Here is a 23,570-nt window from a genome sequence, read left to right as displayed (position 1 = left end):
GCTGCCATTGAGCGCAGGGAGCCGGCGGCGGGCAGGCTCGCCGCGGGGGAAAGGCGGGGGCTGCTGGGCGCCATGGAGAGCTGGGGGAGGGGTGTCCTGGCTGGGTGCCCCCTCCGAGCTGGGATGGAACCCAGGAGTCCGGGCTCCCTCCCCCCTGCTGTAACCGCTGGACCGCACTCCCCTCCAGTTACTTCGTCCCCTCTCACATGTGCTATAGCCCGTTTCCTCGCCCCCCCCCCCGGGGAGGCTGGGCAGGGGGGGGGGGGCGTGCACAGGTGTGCCCCGCCCATTGGGCAGCCCCCGGCCCCTGCCCCTGCGCCCCCCCTCCCCCGGCGCCCGCCCGCCCCAGGTGAACTGAACCATCGCGCCGCGGAGCTGCCGCCCTGGCCGGGTGACCCCCTGCGCTCCCCATGGCAGCCCCTGCCAGGCCGCCCCGCTCGGGGGAGCCCCGGCCAGCTGCACGGTGAGCCAGCGGCCAGCCGGAGCGGGATGGACGTGTCGGCGGTAAGGGACCTCCCGCCCCGGCTCCCGCCCCGGGCACCCCGCCCTGCACGACCACGGCCCAGACACCCCCTGCCCCCCGTGACCCAGATTCCCCCCTCCAGGACATCCCTGGGCACCGCACCCAGAGATTCCCTCCCTCCCCTGCCCCCCCACTGTGCCCCAGATCCACCCCACGCCAGCCACTGCACCCAGATACTCCCCACTTCAGACAGCCCTACCCCAATCACTAGGCACCCCCCGGGCACCCCACCCCAGAGCCCCACCCGGGGCTGTTGCCAGCAGAGGTAACCGTAGGGCACAGGGTGGGGTTGCTGAGGTGTACCCCCTTGGGCTATGGGTGCGGGTTACAGTTGGGGCGAGCAGGGTTCCCCCCTCCTGGGGATGAGGCTGTGGGTGATGGAAGGAGGGGCAGGGCGGGGGATGCTGCATATCGATGATGGACCCTCCACACACACACACCCCATGGAGCCATCTGTGGCACCCACAGGAGATACGAACAGGAGGCTGGCTTCTATGGGGTTAGGCCATGTGGGGCTGTGGGTGCAGAGGGACTGGACAGTGTGGGGCTATAGGGGTTGTGGGCAGTGTGGGGCTGCGGTGTGGGGCTATAAGGGTTGTGGGGCTGGAATTTATTTTTCTTTCACTAACAGTAAAACATGGAGAGAAACTGTAGGTGGGTGGGTGGATGGAGGGGTGCATGGGGGGCTGGGTAGGTGGATGGATGGGTGTGGGGGACGGATGGATGGTGGGATGGAGGGGTGGATTGGTTGGTGGATGGACAGGTGTGGGGGACGGATGGATGGGTGGAGGGATGTGGGGGGATGGATGGCTGGATGGCTGGAGGCATGCCTGTGGGTTTAACCAGCACTGCCCCAGGCCAAAACAGCGGTGCAGGCTCGGCAGCGGCTGGCTGGACGTTGTGGCTGTCTCCTCCCAGTGTGGCTCCCACACCCCATGCCTGCCCCATGGGGCTTGCAAGGATGTGGCTCCGCACGTGGAGAGTGGGCAGCACGGACTCGGACCCCACCAGAGGCGGCTGCATCCCAGCACTGGGCGAGCCGTCCCCGTGCGGCGTTCTGTGCGGCTGTTCCGCAGCTGCCCCGCCCCAGAGCGGGCTGCACCCAGCTCCAGGCGAGCCGTCCAAGCTTGTGGGGCGCTGTGGGGTGAAAGGCTGCAGAGGCAGATGATTTGGGGTCCTCAGGCAGGATCTCAGAGCCTGGGAGGCCTGCGCTGGCGCCAGCCAAGGCTGGAAACCTTTAGTCACCGCCCCTCTGTGCTCTCTGTCCCCAGGGTGCGGGACGTGCCGGGTGCCAGGGGAGCGGGCTCTGTCTGGTCTGGCCCAGCGGCCCCGGACGGTCAATCATTAACCGCCGAGCGGAGATGGCTGAGAAAGACGGTGAGTCGCGGGGAGCTGGGCTGGGGGCTGCCCCTGCCCCCATCCTGCATCCCACCCCCTGGCCCTAGCCAACGCCCCTGGCCAGCGCCATGTCCCCTGCGATCCCCGATGTGACAGCCCCCCTCCTGATCCTACCCCCACCCTTTCCTACCCCGTCCTGATCCCTGTTCCCACCACTGCCCCCTCCCAAACCCTCCCGACCCCTGATCCTACCCCCGCCCCCTCCTACCCCACCCCATCCGCTTCCAGCCCCTTCCCCGATCCCTGCTCCCACCCTCAGCACCAAGACAGCACTCCTGCCCAGCGCCATGCCCCACACAACCCCCCATGCCACACAGCCCCCGCAACCCCCGATCCCAGCCCCTCCCTGATCCCACCCCTGCCTCGATCCCCTGTGCTACACCCTGCCCTTCTCAACCCCTGATCCCACGCCCCTGCCCCCTCGCCAGTCCCTGCCCCTTCCCATGATCCAACACCCCATCTTCAGGACCCCAACTTCTCCCCCAGTCCCTGATCCCACCCCTCCCCCATCCTATATCCTACACCCCGTCCCCAAACGGTGCACTTTCTCTGATCCCATTCCCGGGACTGCTGCAGAAGTTGATCATTAACGGTGCCAGATGCCTGGGCAGAGGCCGCGAGCGGGTCATGCTGACTGAGTTCCCTCCAGGCTCCCCCCCCCCGCTTCAGTGCTCACCCCCCAACCAAGAGGGGCAGGCTAGGGAGAAGGGCAGGTCCACAACCAGACAGGGATGGGGAGGTTTGTGGGTGGAGAGGCTGGTGAAGCTGGCAGGAGAGGGGGAGGTGGAGGGAGTTGGCGCATGGCTGGTGGGGGACAGGAGTCGGTACGCAGCTCTCCCATGGGGGAGGGGAGTTGGCCAAGCTGGCAAAGGAGGGGCAGAGGTTGGGGCAGGGAGTTGGCATATGGCTGGTGGGGGCTGGGTGGGGGAGGAGCAGGGAGTTGGTGCATGGCTGGCGGGATAGTGACGGGCTCAGGCTCTCGGCAGACTCAGGCAGCATCACTGCTTCTCTCCCTTGATCTCCCTCATATTTGGGTTTTGGCCAGGAAGCGTCTCCATGCCTCAGGCTCTTCCCGGGCCCACTGGCTACTCTGTTTGGGCCGTTCCCAGCCCCAGTCTGTGGTTGCTGAGACTGGGGTTGGCGAGAGTTGGCCTCAGCCTTGTCCGTACCCGTGCGGAGATGGCTCTGGAGGAGTGACCGCGTTACCCGGCCGCCCAAGGCTTGTCTCTGCTTTGCATTTGTCCTGCCCACCCAGTCTTGCCGCTGCTCCAGCTTTGTGAGCGTCGTCCTTTGGGTGCTGCGGTGCCATGGCGTATCGCTGGTGCCACAAACCCGTTTCCGTGAGAGGCAGCGGCTGGCTGGCTTGATGAAAGAATCCTTCCGCTGCCCTAGCGCCATCTGCACCGGGTCTCAGCTTGGCTTAGCTACATCACCCAGGGCGTGGAATTTCCCAGGGTCAGTCTCACCAATGCCCTAGAAAGAGGGGAAATCTCCCCCCGTCTCCTGCCCACCGCTCCCCTCCCCAGGGTCCCGGGGGCTCCTTGCCCCAGCATCTAGCGCTGTGGTGGGGGCTCTGGAGTCGAGTGGTGCAGTGAAGGAGGGCGGTGGTGTTTGCAGCTGAGTTTGGGGGTGACCCCCTGGTGTTGGCAGTGGAGGCAGCGGGGGTTCAAGCCACACCCTGGATATTAGGGTCTCTTTGGGCAGCTGGCCCTGTCCCGTTCCCCAGCTCAGGACTTGGTGTTCCCAGAGGCTTGTTGGAAGAAGCACAGACACAGAGTCCTGCTGGGCCTTGTCTGTGCAGCTGGTGCTCAGAGCGGGGCCCGGAGTTCCCCGCGGGAATCGGGGCAGGGTGATGCTGTCGTGGGTCTGAAGTTCATGGCGATTGGAGATTGTCCCATCACAGGCTCAGCTGGAATTCGGTAATGACCGATTCTCAGCCCGAGCTCAGCACAGCTGTATGCAGAGCACAGGAAGATGAACTGATCTGTCCCCACCCCAGTGTGAGGCGCAAAGCCGGCTCAGTATCTGGTCTCCACTGGGGCTAGTGGGACACGCACTTTCCTACCCCAACTAAGTTCCAAACCTTCTGTCGTTATATGGGGCTGTTAGACAAAGAGACCCCTCCGTGCCAAAACTACCCACCCAGAACCATCTCTTCCAGTGGGATTTCCCTTCAGCTCCGGATAATCTCACTATACCTGATGGATGTGTGAACGCACCATTATTTACAGCTAGGAGGACCAACGTTCTTCAAGATAATCTCCCTTGGGGGGTCCTTCTTTCCCCCTGGTCATTCTTCCCTATTGATTCCCCCATGGGAAACATCTGCTGTGACAGTCACGTCTCATCAACCCCTGGTTTATATATGCTTATGTCGGCATTCGATCTACATTAAGGGAATCAAGGATATCTGGGGTTCCATAGACATGGAGACATCACGGATTATTAGCTGCAGCCTAATAAATACAATTCCTGGCTAGGGTTATTATAGGTCTAGTCCCAGTGTCCCGGGCCTTAGAATTCAAACATCCCCTTTGTTACTATCATAAAGATTCTAAAGCATAGTTGGGATATAAAGGACTCAGATATACAGATAGTAAAGGACTAAAAGAGCGAACATTTACCAACTGGTGCTAACAATGCTGTCAGATGGTGGCTGCAGTGGTGCTATTCACAGGCTTTATCGATCATGGTAGGTGTGTCTGTAGTGATCTGATAGCTATATAATAGGTACATGTACCCCTCCATCCATCCATCTCCACATGCATCCATCCATCCCACATGGACCCCTCCATTCATCCATCCCACACGTACCCCTCCACCATCCATGCATCCATCCATCCATCCATCCCACACGTACCCCTCCATCCATCCCACATGTACCCCTCCATCCATCCATCCATCCATGCATCCATCCATACACACCTCCATCCATCCCACATGTATCCCTCTGTCCATCCCTCCATCCATCTCCACATGCATCCCTCCATCCATCCCTACACACACACTCCTCTAGCCAGCCAGCCCACAGAGAAGTGTAGGACAGGAAGGGACCTTGAGTGGTCTTCTAGTCCAGTCCCCAGCATTCAAGGCAGGACGACATACTAACTAAACCATTGTTGACAGGGGTTTGTCTAACTCGTCCTTTAAAACCTCCAATGATGGATATTCCACAGCCTCCATAGGCTATTTGTTCCGTGCTTAACCACTCTGACAGATAGGAAGTTTCTCCTAATGTCCAACCTAAACTGCTCTTGCTGCAATTTAAGCCCATTGCTTCTGCCCTATTCTCAGGGTTTATGAGAACAATTTTTCACTCTCCTACTTGTAACAAACTTTTATGTACTTGAAAACTGTTGTTATGTCTCCTCTCAGTCTTCTCTTCTCCAGGCTAAACAAACCCAGTTTTTTCAATCTTCCCTCAGAGGTCATGTTTTCTAGACCTTCAGTGAATTTTGTTGGCCTTCTCTGGACTTTCTCCAGTTTGTCCACATCTTTCCTGAAATGTGGTGCCCAGAACTGGACACACCACTCCAGATGAGGGCTAATCAGCACAGAAAAGAGCGGAACAATTACTTCTCAGGTCTTTCTTACAACATCCCAGAATGATGTTTGCTTTTTTTGCAACAGGGTTACACTGCTGACTCATATTTAGCTTGTGCTCTGCTATGACCCCCAGATCCCTTGCAGCAGTATCCTTCCTAGGCAGTCCTTTCCCGTATTGTACGCGTGCAATTGATTGTTCCTTCCTAAGTGGAGTACTTTGCATTTGTCCTTAGTGAATTTCATCCTATTTACTTCAGACCATTTCTCCAGTTTGTCCAGATCATTTTGAATTTTAATCCCATCCTCCAAAGCACTTGCAACCCCTCCCAGCTTGGTATCGTCCACAGATTTTACAAGTGGATTCTCTATGCCATTATGTAAATCACTGATGAAAATCTTGAACAGAACTGGACCCAGGACCAGTCCCTGCGGGTCCCCACTCGATATGCCCTTCCAGCTTGACTGTGAACCGCTAATAACTACTCTCTGGGAACAGTTTTCTGACCAGTTATGCACCCTTCTTACAGTAGCTACATTTAGGTTATATTTCCCACTTGTTTAAGAGGAGGTTGTGTGAGACAGTATCAAAAGCCTTACTAAAGTCAAGATATACCACATCTTCAGCTTCCCCCCCATCCACAAGGCTTGTTACCTTGTCAAAAAAAGACTATTAGTATGGTTTGACATGATTTGTTCTTGACAAATCCCTGCTCACTGTTACTTATCATCTTATTACATTCTAGGTGTTTGCAAATTGACAGTCTGATTATTTGCTCCATTATCTTTTTGGCTACTGACGTTAGCTCTGTATTTCCCCAGGTTGTCCATATTCCCCTTCTTGTAGATGGGCACTATATTTGCCCTTTTCCAGTCCTCTGGAATCTCTCCCGTCTTCTGTGAGTTTTCGAAGATCATTGCTAATGACTCACCTATCTCCTCCCTTGGCTCCTTGAATATTCTAGAATTGATTTCATCAGGCCTTACTGACTTGAAGACATCCAGTTAGTCCAAGTCATTTTTAACTTGTTCTCTCCCTATTTTAGCCTCAAATCCTACTTCATTGTCACTGGCACTCACTATGTTTAATGTCCAGTTGCTCCTAACCTTTTTGGTGAAAACTGTAACAAAAAAGTCACTTAGAACATCTGCTGTTTCCACATTTTCTGTTGTGGTTTCCCCCCCCTCATTGAGTAACAGGCCTACCCTGTCCTTGGTCTTCCTCTTGCTTCTAATGTATTTGTAGAATGTTTTTTTGTTACCCTTTATGAGTTTATGTCTCTAGCTAGCGTGATCTCGTTTTATGCCTTGGACTTTCTAACTTTGTCCCTACATGCTTGTATTGTTGGTTTATATTTATCCTTCATAATCTGACGTAGATTTCACTTTTTGTAGGACTCTTTTTTGAATTTCAGATCATTGAAGATCTCCTGGTTAAGCCAGGGTGGTCTCTTGCCATCCTTCCTATCTTTCCTACTCAGTGGGATAGTTTGCTCTTGTGCCCTTAATAACATCGCTATGAAAAACTGCCAACTCTCGCAAACTGCTTTTCCCCTTGGACTTGCTTCCCATGGGATCTTACCTGCCAACCCCCTGAGTTTGCTAAAGTCTGCCTTCTTGAAATCCATTGTCTTTATTGTGCTGTTTTCCCTCCTACCATTCCTTAGAGCCAGGAATCCATCATGATCATTTCATGATCACTTTCACCGAAGCTGCCTTCCATTTTCAAACTCTCAACTGGTCCCTCCCTGTTTGTCAAAAGGAAATCTAGAACAGCCTCTCCCCTGGTCACTTTCTCCACCTTCTGGAATAAAAAATTGTCTCCAACGCATTCCAAGAACTTGTTGGATAATCTGTGCCTTGCTGTATTATTTATATCATCCATCCGCACATGTACCCCTCGTGCCTTGACTCCATCCATTCATCCATCTACACACGCATCCATCCCTCCATCCATGCCACATCTATCCATTTCCAAGGGTTTCAGTCCTCGTTTATCCCTGCAGAAAAGCTGTATTTTGACCTCGCTGATTTCAGGGGCCTATGCTGGGCGGCAGTGGGTCGGGCGGAGGTATCAGCGTCTTGGCAGAGATGACGGTGGGAACAGTTGCCAGTGCAGGGATTGCCCCTGCAGGGCCGGCGGGTCTTTGCTGCATGTGCCAGCGAGGGGCAGGGGTCCTGTCCCCATTTCCCTCCCCTGCCTGGGGTCTAGTGGGTTAGAGCAGGGGTGACTGGGAGCCAGCACACCTGGGTTCTATACCCAGGAACTTTCTGCTTTACCCAGGGAAATAAAAAATGAACATCTGGGGACAGAAAACTGAAGGGGGAGGGATATTTGTTGTTTTGACAAAAGGTGGAAATTTTCCCCAGGGAAAAACCCCTGCTGCTCTGCCCTGCGGTGGAGATTTGCCCCATCTGGCTCTGCCTGCGGGAAGTGTGCAGTGGGGCAGGGGGCAGCTGTCTTTAGCAGGGTGGCCTAGCTGAATTCAGTGTCATGTGGTAACATCTCCTCTGCCCTCCAGTCCGACCCCTATCGCCTGGTCCCGGGGCCGGGGCAGAGGGTCTGTGGGGCTCAGGGAGCCTGAAAAGGGCTTTTCCAGGGTCCCTTTTTGCTCTACTAATGCTGGTTTCTGGGATTTCCAATCAGTTTATTTGGTTTAAGCCTTTTCCAGCGTTCCCAGATGTCAAGTGGTTCAGCAGGTCGTTAGCTACCATTTGGGCACCATCAAGCCAGGCCTCATTGAACCGGGCACCACGCAGACCCCAGCCGAGATCAGGGCCCCGTTGGGACATCCCTGCACAGACAGTGAGAGACAGTCCCTCTCCCATAGAAGATCAGCCTCGTTGCCCCATAGGCCCGGGCTGGGGCTGTGCGGCTCTGGGGCCGTACGTACCAAGCGGGCTCTGGTTCTGCCTCTCTTAGTGGTACTGCTCATCGCTGGCTTGCTGTGCCACCCGGGGTGACTGTGTTCGCGCGCGTGCGCACACACGTGCGCACACACACACACAGGGCCCTGTTGTGTGACCCTAGGCAACTGTACACACGCACACATACACAGGGCCCTGTTGTGTGACCCTAGGATGACAGTTCACACACATACAGCCCTATTGGGTGACCCTAGGGCAACTGTACACACACACAGCCCTGTTGTGTGACCCTAGGCAACTGTACACACACACACACACACTCACACAAAGCCTAGGGTGACTGCACACACACACACTCTGTCCCATTGTGTGACCCCAGGGCTGTTGAATAAGTAGGTTGCCATTGTATTATTTCAGTGCAGCTGAAGACATACATGCCTGCTGTGTTATCCCCTTACATCGCAAGGTGGGCGACTGGAAGCCGGGACTCCTGAGTTCTATTTCCAGTTCCGATTGCCCGGATCTGTGCCTCAGTTTCCCCATCTGTACATTTCAGAGAGCACCACTTGTGCTGTGGTAGAGCAGCCGTGAGGCTCAGCTGGGCCCTGGACCTGCCCTTCTCCCCACCTCCGCTGGTTCCCATTCCCCAGGTGTAGGCTGGCAACCCTTTCCCCCCAGCTGGGCCGGGCTCCTGGGGTGTGTGGGGTGGGGACAGGAGCTGGTCCTCCCAGACCAGGCGTGAGGAGATCAAAAAACCTGTCCTGCCCCCCCTTCCCCATCTGCCCCAGCGCAGCATCTGCAGCTCCGGCCCAGATGACCCCCTGGCTATGAGGCACCGGCCTCTGGGCAGAGTCCAGCACGTGGACAGCACCACGTCCCTTCAACCCTGCCTTGGGCACGGGCCAGATTCAGCCGCACACCTGCGTCTCCACAGAGCCCCCATGCGCCACCAGGACTCCGGGGTTCTGTCCCCGGCTCTCGGGAGCGGGGGACATGGGTCTAGTGGCTAGAGCAAGGGGGCTGGGAGTCAGTCATCTAACTCTGGGGATGCCTCCAGGATTACAGCGACCTCTCAGGCTGTGCTGGGGATTTGGGGCTAACGCTGAGTCTGAGGGGAAAAGAATCCCTCCTCAGCCCCTGCCCTGCTCCCCGCAGCATGGAGCCCCCTACTGAGGCCCCCACTCCGCAGCACAGCGCCCCCTAGAATAGGGGAACCTTACTGTAGAGGCACTCGGGGGGCTCAGTATCTATGGGGTTGATGTGCTGGCCCACGCCGGGGCAACAAAGCTGGGGGGGCTCCAGTCAGTGGCACCATGGGGCTGGTTCCCACCCCTGTGACCCCGCTGCGCCTGGGGGTGGGGCACCAGCGTCCCCCACAGGGGCCCCAGAGATGGGAACAGCCCTGCCCGGAACTCGCTGGCACTGCGTCCCCATGGGTCACTGCACCCTGCCCAAGGGCAAAGTCCCCCTGGACCAACACCCTCCCCAACCCCGCCAGGCTGGGCCTGCGGGACACACAATTCATTAACTCTTCACCATGGGGCTGGGAGCCGGGACCTCTTCCTTTCTCTCTCTGCCCCACCCTCGTGTCTCCAGGCCCCTCTTTCATCCCCAGGCTGACTGTCCCCTCCCTCCGTCCCTCTGGGACCGTGGCAGCCCGGGGCAGGAGGGTGACAGGTGCCCAGGGCTGGCTGAATGAGCAGGAGAGTGGAGGCCGGGGCAGGCAGGCCCCCAGGCTGGATGCTGAGTCCCTGCGACTCCCCTAGGGTGGCAGGGAGGTGGATATGGGGCTGGAGAGGCCCATGGGCTGAGCTGGGGCAGGATACCAGGGGAGATAAGCCCTCGGGTCAGCCCCAGAGCCATGTGCTGGGGTGGGGGATCCCGGCCGGCTGTGGGAGGGGAGTGCTCAGTGCAACAGCCTGTGCTGAGGACCGGGGGGGGGTGTCGGTCCCAGCCCCATTAACCCCCCCTCCTGTTCTAGGGGGCCCCAAGGTGCCGTGGTGGTCGCTGCCAAAGGTTGTGGCTGTCGTGACTGGCGGCTTCCTGCTCTTAGCCGGCATCGGAGCCGGTGTGTGGGCCATCGGTAAGAACCCAACCCCTGTCCCCCCACCCAGCGCCCCTCACGCTCGCCCCACAGCCCCCGGCTAGCCCCTCTCCACCCTGCCCCTCACACCTGCCCCTGGCTAGCCCCCCACCCCTTCCAGCCCTGCCCCTCACTCTGCTCCACAGCTCCCGGCTATCCCAGCCCTGGGCTCCCCCCACCCCGCCCTGCCCCTCATTCCCACCCCACAGCCCCCTGCCCCATTCCCTGATGCCATCTCCCCATTCCACACAATCACAGCTGGAGCGCCCCCTCGTGCTGCCCCCTGCTGGGCACGGTGGGCTCTGCACGTGCTCTCAGGCTCTCTTGTCTCTTGCAGTGACGGCGGTGCTGGGGAGCGACAGAGAAGGGCTGTATGGGGGTGAGTGGGGCAGCCCATTGACCGGGGCCCTATGACTGGGAGTTACTAGCCCCCCTCAAGATCGGGGTCTGACACCCGCCCTGCTTGTGCGCACCAGAGTGGGGCCCAAATCCCCCTGCTCTAACCCCCCAGCCCCCACTGCCCTCCTGCATAGAACCCAGGAGTCCTGGCTCCCAGGGGTCACACGGCTACTCTGCGGGTGTTCATAGGAAATTGACCGGCCTGTGAGCAGCCCAGACCCCTGCTCTGACCCACCCTCAGAATGGCCACTAGAGGGAGACACGGACACAGGCAGAGCCGGGGCGCTGATGCAGGGTGTGGGGGGAGGAGAGGGGTGACCTGTGAGGTCCTTAGCCCATTGCTCAGCGCTGCCCCCCCCTCCCACCCCACAGTCCAGGTCAGCCCGGCCGACCTCCGGCTCACGCTGTACGACGAGAGCGAGGGCAAATGGCGCCTCATCTGCTCCTCCCACTCCAACGCCCTGGTGGCTGCGCTGAGCTGTGCCGAGATGGGCTTCGTCAGGTACCAGCCTGGGGTAGCGGGGGGCTGCGGGTCGGGACTGAGGGGCAATGGCAGAGTCGGGGGGACCCAGGGCTGGGGTCAGGGCCGGATTAACTCTCCTGGGGCTATTAGATTTTGGGGGGCCCCTGTATACAAGTCTTTTCTCTCCTCGCCCCCACCCTTTATTTTGTGTCTTCCCCCACCAGGGCTGGACAGGAGCTTTCCCAGGGCTGTGCCCGTGGGGGGGGGGGGGTCAGCCCCACTCCGTCACTTCTCCTGGGACTTTACTGCGCAGCCCCAGCTGGGGGTTTCTCCCCCAGCCCCTGCCCAGGGGCCAGGGCCCTTCGTTCCTTCCCCAAACCGGAGCCACGGCCCGACTTTCCGCTCTTCCTTTTCGGACCTTCTGCGAGGTTCGCTCCTTTTCAGCCGCCGGGGAAGGAGGGAAGCCGGAGGCGCGGGGAAGTTTTTTTTGGCAGCCGCAAGGTCCGGGGAGGAAGCTCTGCCCAGGCTCGCCCTCCGCGCAAGGGACATCCTCTTGCTTCCCTGCACAGATAATCATGGATTTGTTTTTGTGGGACCCCGCTTGGCCCGAGGCCCTGGGCTGCAGCCCCTAAAGCCCCTGCGTTAATCCGGCCCTGGCTGGGATGGCAGCAGGAGCCGTGGGTCAAGACTGAGGGGCGCTGACGGAGCTGGGGGGACCCAAGGCTGGGATCGCAGGGGCTGTGGGTCGGGAGCGGGTTGCACTGTGTGGGGGGGGCAGATCTCTGGTGGGGGGTGGCTGCATGCGGGTGACGCTGTCCCCTCCCCGCAGGTCTCTCTGGCACTCGGAGCTGGACGTGGAGCGCGCGGGCGCCAATGGGACGTCGGGATATTTCTGCGTGAACGAGTCTCGCCTGCCCCTGGTCCATAGACTCAGCGAGGTCATCTCCATCTGGTGCGTGGGGCGGGCCGGGGGACTCGGCCGGGGGCTCCACGCTGCTAGGAGCGGGGCTGTGGGCAGGGCAGGGCAGGCCTTCCCCCACGGCGGTGCTGCTGGGCCCCTAGGAGCCAGTTACTCTTATATTGGCTCAGGTTCATTTTGTTTGATCAGCATGTGTGTGTCTGTGTGTGTGTGTGTGTGTGTGTGTCTGTCTGTCTGTCTGTCTGTCCCCCTGATGCCCCAGCTCACACCTATTCTCTTCCTTTTCTGTCGGGCCCTGTCACTGCGGGGAAGCGACCTGGCTCTGAGGTGTGCGTACGTGTCCGGGTCCCTGTGCGTGGCACCTTTCCCAGATGCCCCACGGGCGCTAAACACGCACCTGACACCCCACACGTCCCTTCCTGCCCCACCCCCATGCTGACCGCTCACATTTCTGTCTTACAGCGACTGCCCGACAGGCCGGTTCCTTGCGACGCTCTGCCAAGGTATGTAGCCTCAGCCGTAGGCACAGCCCCAGCCACCACCCCATCCATCCACCTACCTCCATAGCCACCCCCAGCCAGCCATCTCCCCACCCACCCATCTCCACACCTTCTACCCATCCATCTCCATACCCACACACCCATCCCTCCATCCATCCACCCATCCATCCATCCATTTCCATGCACCCACACAGCCATCCATCCACCCCTATCCACACACCCATCCATCTCCACACCCCATATCCATCCATTTCCATCTACCCCACCATCCATCTCCATCTGTCCATCTGTCCACCTCCATACCCATCCAGCCATCTCCATGCCCCCCATCCGTCCTTCTCTCCAGCCACCACCACACCCTGCACATCTACCCCGCACAGACCTGTCTGCGTGTCCAACCCCATCCGCATCCATCTCACCCTCTCTGCTCAGTGCCCATCACAATCAGCCTGACTGGAGCGGCTTGGAATTTTTTTCTTCTCATTTCCAAGGAAAACTAACATTTCTTGGTGACGTTTCAATCCCCAGAGGGTTTTGATTCTGAAGCACAGCCACGGCGCTTGTGTGCAGAGTTGCTCAGTTACCTCATGTCCCTGTTCCCGTCCATCAGCTGAGATCCCCTGACACAGCAGAGCCAGGGACTCCCGTGGTGCACTTTGATCTCTCCTCTTGGACAGGAGCATTGGGGTTTTCAACCAGAGCAGAGGCTTTTCCTGAGAAAGGCTTTTCCTTTGGTCAAAAACCCAATTTTCCATTGACTCCAATGGAGCTGTGCCCAACTGACACCAGCTGGGGGTCTGGCCCCATTGACCCCAGGGCAGCTTTGACCCCAGATAGGATCTGGCCCATTGACCCCAGGGCAGCTACAGCCCATTGGCACCAGTTGGGGGTCTGGTGGAATGAGCACAGGGCCTCGTTGTGCCGACATTTCCAGGCCCTGGAGAGTTTCCAGCTGACATAGACAAGCCCCAGTGTGGAAGAAGCTACAGGATAAAATGCGGCCTCCAGAGTAACCCAGGAAACCTCCTTTGGCATCAGGGTGCAGGGGGAGTCACCCTGGGGGCTGTCCCATTGGTTCCCTTGGGACGATGCTGGGAGAGTGGCCAAGGCAACCAGGTGTGTCTTGTGGTTGTGGGGCTGGTGGTGTCTCCCCCCGGTGGTTGCGGTGGGGGTGTCTGGCACTGACCGGCATGTCCCATGCAGACTGCGGGCGCAGGAAGCTGTCTGTTGACCGGATCGTGGGGGGCCAGGACGCCAGCCTGGGCAAGTGGCCATGGCAGGTCAGCCTGCGGTATGACGGCACCCACCTGTGCGGAGGCTCCATCATCTCCAGCGAGTGGGTCATCACCGCCGCACACTGCTTCCCCGAGTGAGTGCCCGGCACCGAGCGCAGACAGAACCCAGGAGTCCTGGCTCCAGCCCCGCCCCAGCTCTAACCACTAGACCCCACTCCTCTCCCAGAGTTGGGGTTAGAACCCAGCAGTCCTGGCTCCAGCCCCACCCCAGCTCTAACCACTAGACACCACTCCCCTCCTAGGGACAGAACCCAGGAGTCCTGGCTCCCAGTCACCTGCTCTCAGGAGCAGTCCTGTCCCTGGTGTCAGAGGGGTTGGCCCCCCTCATGTACTGTGTCTGTCCATCCATCCCTGCAGGAGGAACCGGGTGGTGAGCCGCTGGCGGGTTTTCTCGGGTGCCATCTCGCAGGTGTCCAGCAGGGGGCAGCAGGCGGGGGTGACGGGCGTGGTGTATCACGCGGGCTACCTGCCCTTCCTGGACCCCAACAGCGAGGAGAACAGCAACGACATCGCCCTGGTGCACCTGGCTGCGCCCCTCAGCTTCACCGGTGCGTGTGGGCAAGCTGTGACGCCTGGGAGTGTGGGGCGCCCCCCAGCTGGGGAGCCGGGGGCACCCACACACTGCGGGGGAGGAGGGGCAGCACGGGGCTTGGTGCGTGGGTTTGCAGTGTGAATGTGCGCACGAGTGTGTGTGTGTGTGTGTGTGTGAGGGGGTGTCTGTAGTGTGTGTTCATTGTGTGTTTACCTACCTGTGTGTGTGTGAGTAGCAGTTGTGTGTGTTCATTGTGTGTTTACCTACCAGTGTGTGTGTGTGTGTGTGTGAGAGAGAGGGGGTGTCTGTACCAGTGTGTGTGTGTGAGTAGTGGGTTGTGTGGGTGTGTCTGTTGTGCATTTAGCGCTATATGGGATAAAATACAACATGGCTTTACACAAGGTAGCTCGTGTCAGACCAGCCTGATCTGCCTCTCTGAGAAGATAACGGATTTTTTAGACAAAGGGATGCCTCGATTTCCGGGAGGCGTTTGTTACGGTTCCACACGGGGAATTGTTAGTTACACTGGAGAAGATGGGGATCAATATGAGAGTTGAAAGGTGGATAAAGAACTGGTTAAAGGGGAGCCTACAACAGGTCACACTGAAAAGTGAACTGTCAGGCTGGAGGCAGGTTACCAGTGGAGTTCCTCAGGGATAGACTTTGGGACCAATCTTATTTAACCTTTTTATTACTGCCCTTGGCACAAAAAGTGGGAATGTGCTAATAAAATTTGCAGATGTCACAAAGTTGGGAGGTATTGCCAGTACAGAGAAGGATCGGGACATCACACAGGAAGATCTGGATGACTTTGTAAACTGGAGTAATAGAAATAGGATGAAATTTAACAGTGGAAAGTGCAAGGTCATGCATTTAGGGACTAATAACAAGAATTTTTGCTATAAGCTGGGGATGTATCAGTTGGAAGTGACAGAGGAGAAGGACCTGGGCGTATTGCTTGATCACAGGATGACTATGAGCCGCCAATGTGCTGTGGCTGTGAAAAAATCTAATGCAGTCCTAGGATGCATCAGGCGAGGTATTTCCAGTAGAGATAGGGAGGTGTTAGTGCCGTTATACAAGGTGCTGGTGAGACCTCATCTGGAATAGTGTGTGCAGTTCTGGTGCCCCATGTTTAAGAAAGATGAACTCAGACTGGAACAGGTGCAGAGAAGGGCTACTAGGATGATCTGTGGAATGGAAAACCTGCCTTATGAGAGGAGACACTTGGCTTGTTTAGCCTAACCAAGAGAAGGCTGTGGGGAGATATGATTGCACCTATAAATACATCAGAGGCATAAATACCAGGGAGGGAGAGGATTTAAGATCAGTGCCAATGTGGACACAAGAACTAATGGATGTAAACTGGTCATCAGGCAGTTTAAACATGAAATTAGATGCAGGTTGCTAACCATCAGAATAGTGAAGTTCTGGAACAGCTTTCTCAGGGGAGCAGTGGGGGGCAAAATACCTAGCTGGCTTCAAAACTGAGCTTGATAAATGTATGGAGGGGATGGTACGACGGGACAGCCTAGTTTTTGGCAATTGACTGATCTTTGACCACTGGTGGTAGATATGCCAATGGCCTGGGATGGGATGTTTGATGGGTGGGTTCTGAGTTATTACAGAGAATTCTTTCTACGGTGTCTGGCTGGTGAATCTTGTCCCCATGCTCAGGGTTTAGCTGATCGCTATATTTGGGGTCAGGAAGGAATTTCCCCCCAGGGCAGATTGGCAATGGCTTTGTGGGTTTTTCGCCTTTCTCTGTAGCACGGGGCACAGCTCGCTTGCTGGTGGATTCTCTGTACCTTAAAGTCTTTAAATCAGGATTTGAGTACTCCAATAACTCAGTCAGAGGTTAGAGGTTCATTACAGGAGTGTGTGAGGGGGTGAGGTTCTGTGGCCTGCGTTTGCAGGAGGTCAGACTGGATGATCATATTGGTCCCTTCTGACCTTAGAGTCTGTGAGTCTATTTGTGGGTGTGGTGCATTTATCTGTGTGCGTGGTGTTGTGTCCGAATAGTGTGTGTACATGGTTTGTGTGTGTGTGTGTGTGTGTGTGTGTGTGTGTGGTATGCATGTATCTGTGTGTGGTGTGCTTGTGTGTGTCTGTGGTTATGTGTGGCTGTGAGTGTGTGTGCATGTGTGCACATTCAGGGCACACCCCTTGTCTCAGCCTCATGCCCAGGCTCTGTCTCCCCAGAGGACGTCCAGCCCGTCTGTCTCCCGGCGCTGGGGCAGCCCCTCCTGGATGGCAAGGTCTGCACCGTGACCGGCTGGGGCAACACCCAGTACTACGGTGAGTGTGCGACAGCCACTCCCTGATATGGCCCCGTCCCCACGGGACACATCCCTGACCCCAGACATGGCTCCACTCAGGGTGCCAGTACAAGGCCCCGCCCTTCCCCTGTAGACGACCAGGGGCCCGCAGCCATACGCCTTGGAGCCACATGTCTGGAGATGGAGAAAGAGGGGCCACTGAGGACAGAGACCTGTGTTAGAGGCTCCCTAGGCTTGCCAGCCACCTTTCTAATTCCTGGTAACCAGACCCCCAAGGCCCCACCCCTGCTCCGCCTTTTCCCCCAAGGGTCCCGCTCCTCTCCCCCCCATCCACACCCCAGTTAATCACTGGACCATCCCAAGGAGCCTGCCTGCAGGTAGGAGGCGGCCCCGGTTGAGCAGGGTAGCGTGGTGCGGGTTAATGACCTGGCATCGCCACACAGGTGCCATTTTGGGTTGCCAGGTCCCTGAAAACCGGCACCTGGCAACCCTAAATGCCAGCCAGTCACTGGAAGAGAAAAACCGGACTGTCCAGGCAAAAAACGGACAGGTAGTAACCCTAGGCTCTGCCCATGAGGAGGGGATTCCGAGTGTGCCACCCAGAGCAACCCAGGATGTCCGGCTCCCGAGAGCAGAAGGCCCACCTCCCCCATGGGGGCATGACACTCCAAGAGGTCCCTCCTTGATGGGGGCATGGGGCAGGTGCCAGGGTTCAGAGGTTGGGCGGGTGGGGGGCACGGATCAAGTGCCAGGGCAGGTGCCGGGAGGAATGGGTCGTGGATACCAGGCAGATGTGGGGCTGGAGACTGGGGAATGGGGCAGATGCTGGGGTTCAGGCAGGGGGCAGATGCCCTGCTGTCTAGTGGGGTGTTGGGTGCAGGTGGGGAGCAGATGCCGGGAGGGCGGAGACCAGATTTGTAGGAGGGCGGGTGTTGGGTTTGGGAGGGGGGGTGTGGATGCAGGGCGGGCGGGGGCAGGTCAGGGAGTCCCATGCCCACTCTTATCCCATCTCACCCAGGGCAGCAGTCCAGCATCCTGCAGGAGGCCTCCGTACCCATCATCAGCACCGCAGTTTGCAATTCGCCTGACTACTACAGCAACCAGATCCGCCCCCGCATGTTCTGCGCCGGCTATGCCGAGGGTGGCACCGACGCCTGCCAGGTTGGACCAGCCGGGGTGGGTAGGACGGGTGGGCAGGGGGTGTGTGCCAGGGCCCTGACCCATTTTTTTTATCTCCCTCCCGGCAGGGTGACAGCGGGGGGCCCTTCGTGTGTGAGGACGGCATCTCCCGCACCCCGCGCTGGCGCCTCTGCGGCGTGGTCAGCTGGGGCACCGGCTGCGCCCTGCCCCAGAAACCGGGGGTCTACACCAGGGTTGGCGCCTTCCACGACTGGATCCACCAGGCCATGAAGGTGTGTGGGGCAGGGGGTCGGGATGGTCCCTCCAGTTATTGTCCCCTCCAGTCTACTTCCACGGGGGGGGGGATACCCCCAGTCTGCCCTCCCGGAGGCAGAAGGAATCATCCCTCCAGTCTGTTTGTGGGGGGTGCTTCCCTCTGGTCTGTGCCCCCCACAGCCCTGACAGTCCCTGACACCCCATCTCTCTCTCTCTCTCTGCAGACTCACTCCCTGGCCAGTGGGATCATTTCCCAGCACTGACACCTGCCCCCCAGCTCCTGCACCATGGAGCTGTGCTACGCCGCTGGCGCCAGCCCTCCCTTTCCCCCCACACCAGATGGACACCACCCTCTCGATTCCAGCCAGAAGGGGTAAATGTTCCTATGTGACCCACTGGACTTTGAAACCCGGCAACCTCTGAGCCCGACAGGGTCTTGTCTGGGTTACTGGAATGAGAGCGTGGGTGGGGGGTGGGGAGGAATGGTCGAGATCCACCTATCACAATACAGCGCCGGCCCTTTAAGCCTCCATCCACCAATGATGGACTTCTAGATCCACCTATCATAATACAGCGCTGGCCCCTTAAGAATCCACCTGCCAATGAGGGAGTTTTTAGCTTCATCTATTGCAATACAGCGCCAGCCCTTTAAGCCTGAACCCACCAATGGGTTCTTCTCTAGATCCACCTATCGTAATGTGGTGCTGGCCCTTTAAAAACCCAGCTACCAATAGGGCTCTTCCATGGCCTCCTAGGGTTCTTCATCCTGTGGCAAGGGGGCAGGGCCTGGAGAAGAGCTGCTCTGTGATTGGTTAACTGCAGGAAGGCATGGCTGTATAAGTTGCACCCTCTGCCACGCCTCAGCCAACCAGGGCAGAGTTGCCTGGCTTTAACCCCTACAGTGCTGGGCGAGAGCAGGCCCACCAGCCAGGAACGCCCCAGTGCCAAAAGCTCAGCCCCGAAGCACAGGGGGAGTAGTCCCTGACCCACAGCCCTAGGGGGATCCAGGACACAGCCCTGGGGGGAGGAACCAGGATACAAAACTGGGGGGCTGAGATGAAGCCTTTGGGGGCGATGGAGTAGACCCCCAACCCACTGCCCGGAGCAGGAGGGGATCCCAACACACAGCCCTGGTTGCTGCCGGACTCCTGGAACCAGAGCTGCTGCCCCAAATCAGGCCAGCAGAGCCCCAGGGGGAGGGAATGCTGCCCTCACCCCTGCCAGGCCGCCCCCTTCCCAACAGCCATGCATACCTCGGGATCCTGGGAGCCTCCCTCCCAGCACCGGGTCCCAAATCCCTCCTCCCCACACACCATAGGGCCCCCGTGAGCAGCATTCTGGACCCACCTCCTGTGAGCACCTGCCCCAGCTATGTGTTCTGGGGGGCTGAGAAAGGGCCAGGTCTGAGCCCCCTGGAGCTCAGCATGTCCTAGCGAGTACCGCGCTGGCTGGCGCACGGCCTGCTTGGCCAGTCTGGGCATTGGCCAAAAGCATGGACATGGGGGGGGGAGCCCCATAGCGGGGTTTGGGAGGGCAGGGGGAACAGCTTGGCTTAGAGAGGTGAACGTGCACACAGAGCAGGGCCCATCCCCTGCAACACACCCCCCCTCTCTCAGCCCATCCTAGCGTGTACACACACAACCACTCGCCTGCCCACTACACACACACACCCCATCCCTGCCACACAGCCTCACACATACGGTCCCCCTGAGCCGTTCATCCCCGGCCCTGCCCAGCAGGTGACACCCGGGAGCGGCGGCTCAGGTGATGGAGACCAAGCTGTATTTTTGCACATGGCTGCTCCCCGTGCAATCCGGGTGGGGTCGGGGGGTGGCGGGAACCCGCTTGTACATAGCTTATTGTATTAGCTTCTCCCACCTCTGCCTTGGGGGCGTGTCTCTCCCATTGTATATGTTTGCACAGTGAGCAATGCAATGAGAAATAAACCTCGTTTTGATTAGACACGCACCTGGGACTTTGTACTCCCCCGCCCCCTTCTCTGCTCCAGAGCACGTTTGATTAACTCATTAGCAGGCAATTAAGGAGCTCGCCAAACCTGGCAGCTGAGGCAATTGCATGGGGACGCAGGCGGGCAGCTGTCCCAAGTTACCACCTGCCAGGCAGCCGGGAGCTGAGACAGCCTTCCCTCGGCACCGATTGTACGACCGCACTTCACTCGGCCTGCGTCCTCGGCTCTGCTCTAATACCAGGCTAGCCCAGCTCGCCGCTTAATTCTTCTCTCGTCTGCCTTCCTAGCGTGCAAAGCCAGCAGGGCCCATTGGGATCAGCTAGTCCGATCCCCGCCCTTGCAGTCTGACGCAAGCCAGAGAATGGGCCCACAATCGTTCCTAGAGCCGAGGGTTTAGAAAAACACCCCGGCTGGATTGAAAAAGAACCAGCAATGGAGACTCCCTCACAACCCCGGGAAGATGGGCCAAAGGCTAATCCCTGTCACTGTTAAAAACTTCCACCTGATTTCCCGGCTGAGTTTCTCCAGCTTCAACAGCCAAGTGACTTGGTTCTTCCAAAACCCACAGGTCACATGGCTTGCTGTGAAATCTGCTGCCCCGCATGGGGACACGGGGCAGGGGTCATGACCCACATGTAGGGTCATTTGACTGAGGTTGCAGAGGAACAGCCCCGAACGCCACCAACAAAGGCAGCTTTTCTCAAAGCTGCAGGATTCTCGACATTGCTTTGCCCAGTCCGGGAACTTGAACCATGGCTGTGCCCCTGGCCAAGACGGTCTCATTCGCTGGCCAAGTTCCCCAGGCAGTGTAGGACAGCCCCTGCCTTGTTGGAAATGTGGGTAACGAGTTAAACCCTCAGATGAGAGGTTTGCTTCATGGCTCGTGCACCAAACAGGTTCCATGGCCCATGTGCCGCCTGAAAACTTTCTAGCCCAGTGGGTTTTTTTCATAGCCGCTCAGGGGCATTTGCCATCCTCTGTACCCCAGCCAGCACCAGGGCCAGCTGAAGGCAGAAAGCTGAAGGGCTCTTCGCATATGGTAAAATCTGTCTCTGTCAAGGGGGTTGTTTGATTTTGGGGAGATGCCATCAAACTGTTTTCGAACCTCCAATACATTTGACATGAATGCTGCGAGGAGGCCTGGGGTGGTGGGGAATTGGGGGAGAGGGGTTTGGGGCATCAGTGAGGGGAAAGGGATAAATGAGGATGGAGGCGAAGGGAGATGGGGGCTCAGGTGAGGGGGTGGGGTTATGGGTAGTGGGAGGGGAGAGGTGGGAAACTAGGAAAGGTAACAGGGGAAGAGGGATGGGGGCATCTGTCAGCACCACATTCTTCCTCAAGTGTGCATGCAAGGGTCTGAGAGGCCCTCCCCCTCTGGGGGTGCATCTTAGCCCCCTCTTATAAGCAAGGATCTAGAGTCACCTGCCCCTCTGGGGGTGGGGTCTGAGTACCCCTCTCATAAACAAGGATCAAGGGGCCTCTTCCCAGTGGGAGTTCTGAGCCCTTCTCCCATGCTCCCTCTTATAAGTCAGGATCTGGGAGCCCTTCCCGCATCTGTCCCTACCCTTCCATGTGTGTGCTGGGATCTGGGTAACACGTCCCCATCTATATGGGGTCTGATTTCCTTTCCTGCCCCAGTGAGTAGCTGAGATCAGGTGGATGACCACTTTCCCTGTTTCCTGAGTATGTGCTAGGATTTGGGGCGGGGGGAGGAATGCTTGTCTCTCTGGCAGTGTCTGAGTCACTCTCCCTGCCCATCTGTGTGGGGGGCTGAGAACAGACAGTGCTCATGAACTGGACACAGCAAAGCAGTTGCTGGTGACTAAGTTTCATCCCCTGTTAGAGGGGGGGCCCCCCACTCTGCTACAGTTCACATTGAGAAGATACTTTGGTTTAAAGGATTAGCTGAAATCTGCACGGTTACACAGTTGGGTTGAAATTTGCAGCCCCCTCCTGGGGATATGGTGTAGGGCAAGTGATCCAGAGTTGTGGACGTTTGAGCAACAGATTTCCAAGATGTAGCCCAGTCCCCTCCCCTGGTTTTTCTCAAAGTTCACAGCTTCTATCAACTGATTTTGGGGCACCCTGGCTCCTGACGAGCTAATGGCTCAATGGCAGGGCAGGGGGTGTGATGTGGGGAGGGAAAGCCACACCAGTTTTCATCCACATGCTTAAAGTTACTGTAACCACCATGTAATAAAAGTCTCAAGGGTCTGGGACACAGATTGGGTCTGTGATCCCAGCCCCGGCACTATTGGCAATGAGACACTGCACAAGTTTCACAGCTTGACCATTGTCTCTATTGCACTAGAACTGTGTGTATGGAGGGACACTCCCAGATCGGCCATATGGCCTAGTGGATAGAGCAGCAGACTGAGACACTAAAAACCTGTGTCTAGTCCCAGCTGTGCCACAGGCTTGCTGGGTGAGCTTGGCCAAGTCACGGCTTCACCCTTTGCCTCAATTTCCCCAACCCCAGTGGGGCTAAAGATGTTTCCCTCCTTGAGTTCTGTGGCAAAGAAGAGCTTGCTGTGAGGCTCAGTCCTTGGACACAGCAATATCTGGGATGCTGGCCTTCATGATCATGAAAAAAGCAAACAAACCCCGACATCGGTGTGTAATTGCCAGGATCGCCTCTGGGGTGGTTTTGAAAAAATCAGCAGCACATTAGCAACCTTCCAGCCATCTGGCCCAAAGGCTGATTTCAGCGATCGGTTACACACCATGGTTAGTGGTGCCACAGTTTCATAGCTGAGTTCCTTCAGAACTCGTGGTGAATCCCACCTGGTCCGACTGACTTGTTACTGTTTAATTTATCAGTTTGTTCCAAAACCTGCTCTACTCACGTGTCCATGTGGGACAGTGCTTCACACCTGTCACTGAAATGGAATAGCTCTGATGTGAGGCTCTCCCCCACATCCTCTGCAGTGAAGACCCAGGCAAAGAATTCATTGAGCATGAGGTTGTGTCCCTGACCATCTTGGCTAATAGCCATGGGTGGCCCTATCCTCCAGGAACTTGTCTCATTCTCCTTTGAACCCGGTTACATTTGTGGCTCCACATCATGCCCCGGCAGTGAGTTCCACAGGCTGACTGGGCATTGGTGAAGAAGTACTTCCTTTGGTTTGCTTTAAACCCGCTGCCTAGTGACTTCAACCCCCGACCCGAGGTTTTCATATAGGGTGAAGGGGTAAACAGCACATCCCCATTCATTGTGTCTGCGCCATTTCTGATTTTATAGATCTCCATCACATGCCCCCTTACTCGTCTCTTTCCTATGCTGAGCTGCCCTAATCATTTGTGCTTGTCTCGGACAGAAGCTGTTCCATCCCCTCGACTGATTTTTCGTGCCTTTCTCTGGAGCTTTCCCAGCATGACTATCCTTTTGGAGATGGAGTAACCAG

The 23,570-nt window shown here is 57.6% G+C and overlaps 1 protein-coding gene across 2 annotated transcripts; it reads left to right on the top strand.

Annotated features, from left to right (window-relative positions):
* The first annotated feature begins 370 nt into the window (after positions 1-370).
* HPN (hepsin) lies at positions 371-20,159 on the top strand. 2 transcript variants are annotated; one of them, XM_067542926.1, is made up of 13 exons: positions 371-504; positions 1,795-1,900; positions 10,314-10,415; positions 10,753-10,794; positions 11,187-11,316; positions 12,107-12,229; positions 12,659-12,699; positions 13,900-14,065; positions 14,349-14,539; positions 16,726-16,821; positions 17,821-17,963; positions 18,050-18,214; positions 18,422-20,159. In XM_067542926.1, exons 1-13 carry the CDS (start codon positions 490-492, stop codon positions 18,458-18,460), a joined length of 1,359 nt encoding a protein of 452 aa, XP_067399027.1. In that variant the 5' UTR covers positions 371-489; the 3' UTR covers positions 18,461-20,159. The 2 variants fall into 2 exon arrangements, with proteins under 2 accessions (XP_067399027.1, XP_067399028.1); XM_067542927.1 differs by lacking the exon at positions 10,753-10,794.
* Positions 20,160-23,570: the final 3,411 nt, after the last annotated feature.

The sequence above is a fragment of the Emydura macquarii genome, unplaced genomic scaffold (genome assembly GCF_026122565.2).
Source record: "Emydura macquarii macquarii isolate MOO-44397 ecotype Brisbane River unplaced genomic scaffold, CSIRO-AGI_Emac_v2 contig_746, whole genome shotgun sequence".
NCBI lineage: Eukaryota > Metazoa > Chordata > Testudines > Chelidae > Emydura > Emydura macquarii.
This window is presented reverse-complemented; position numbering and strand designations above follow the sequence as displayed.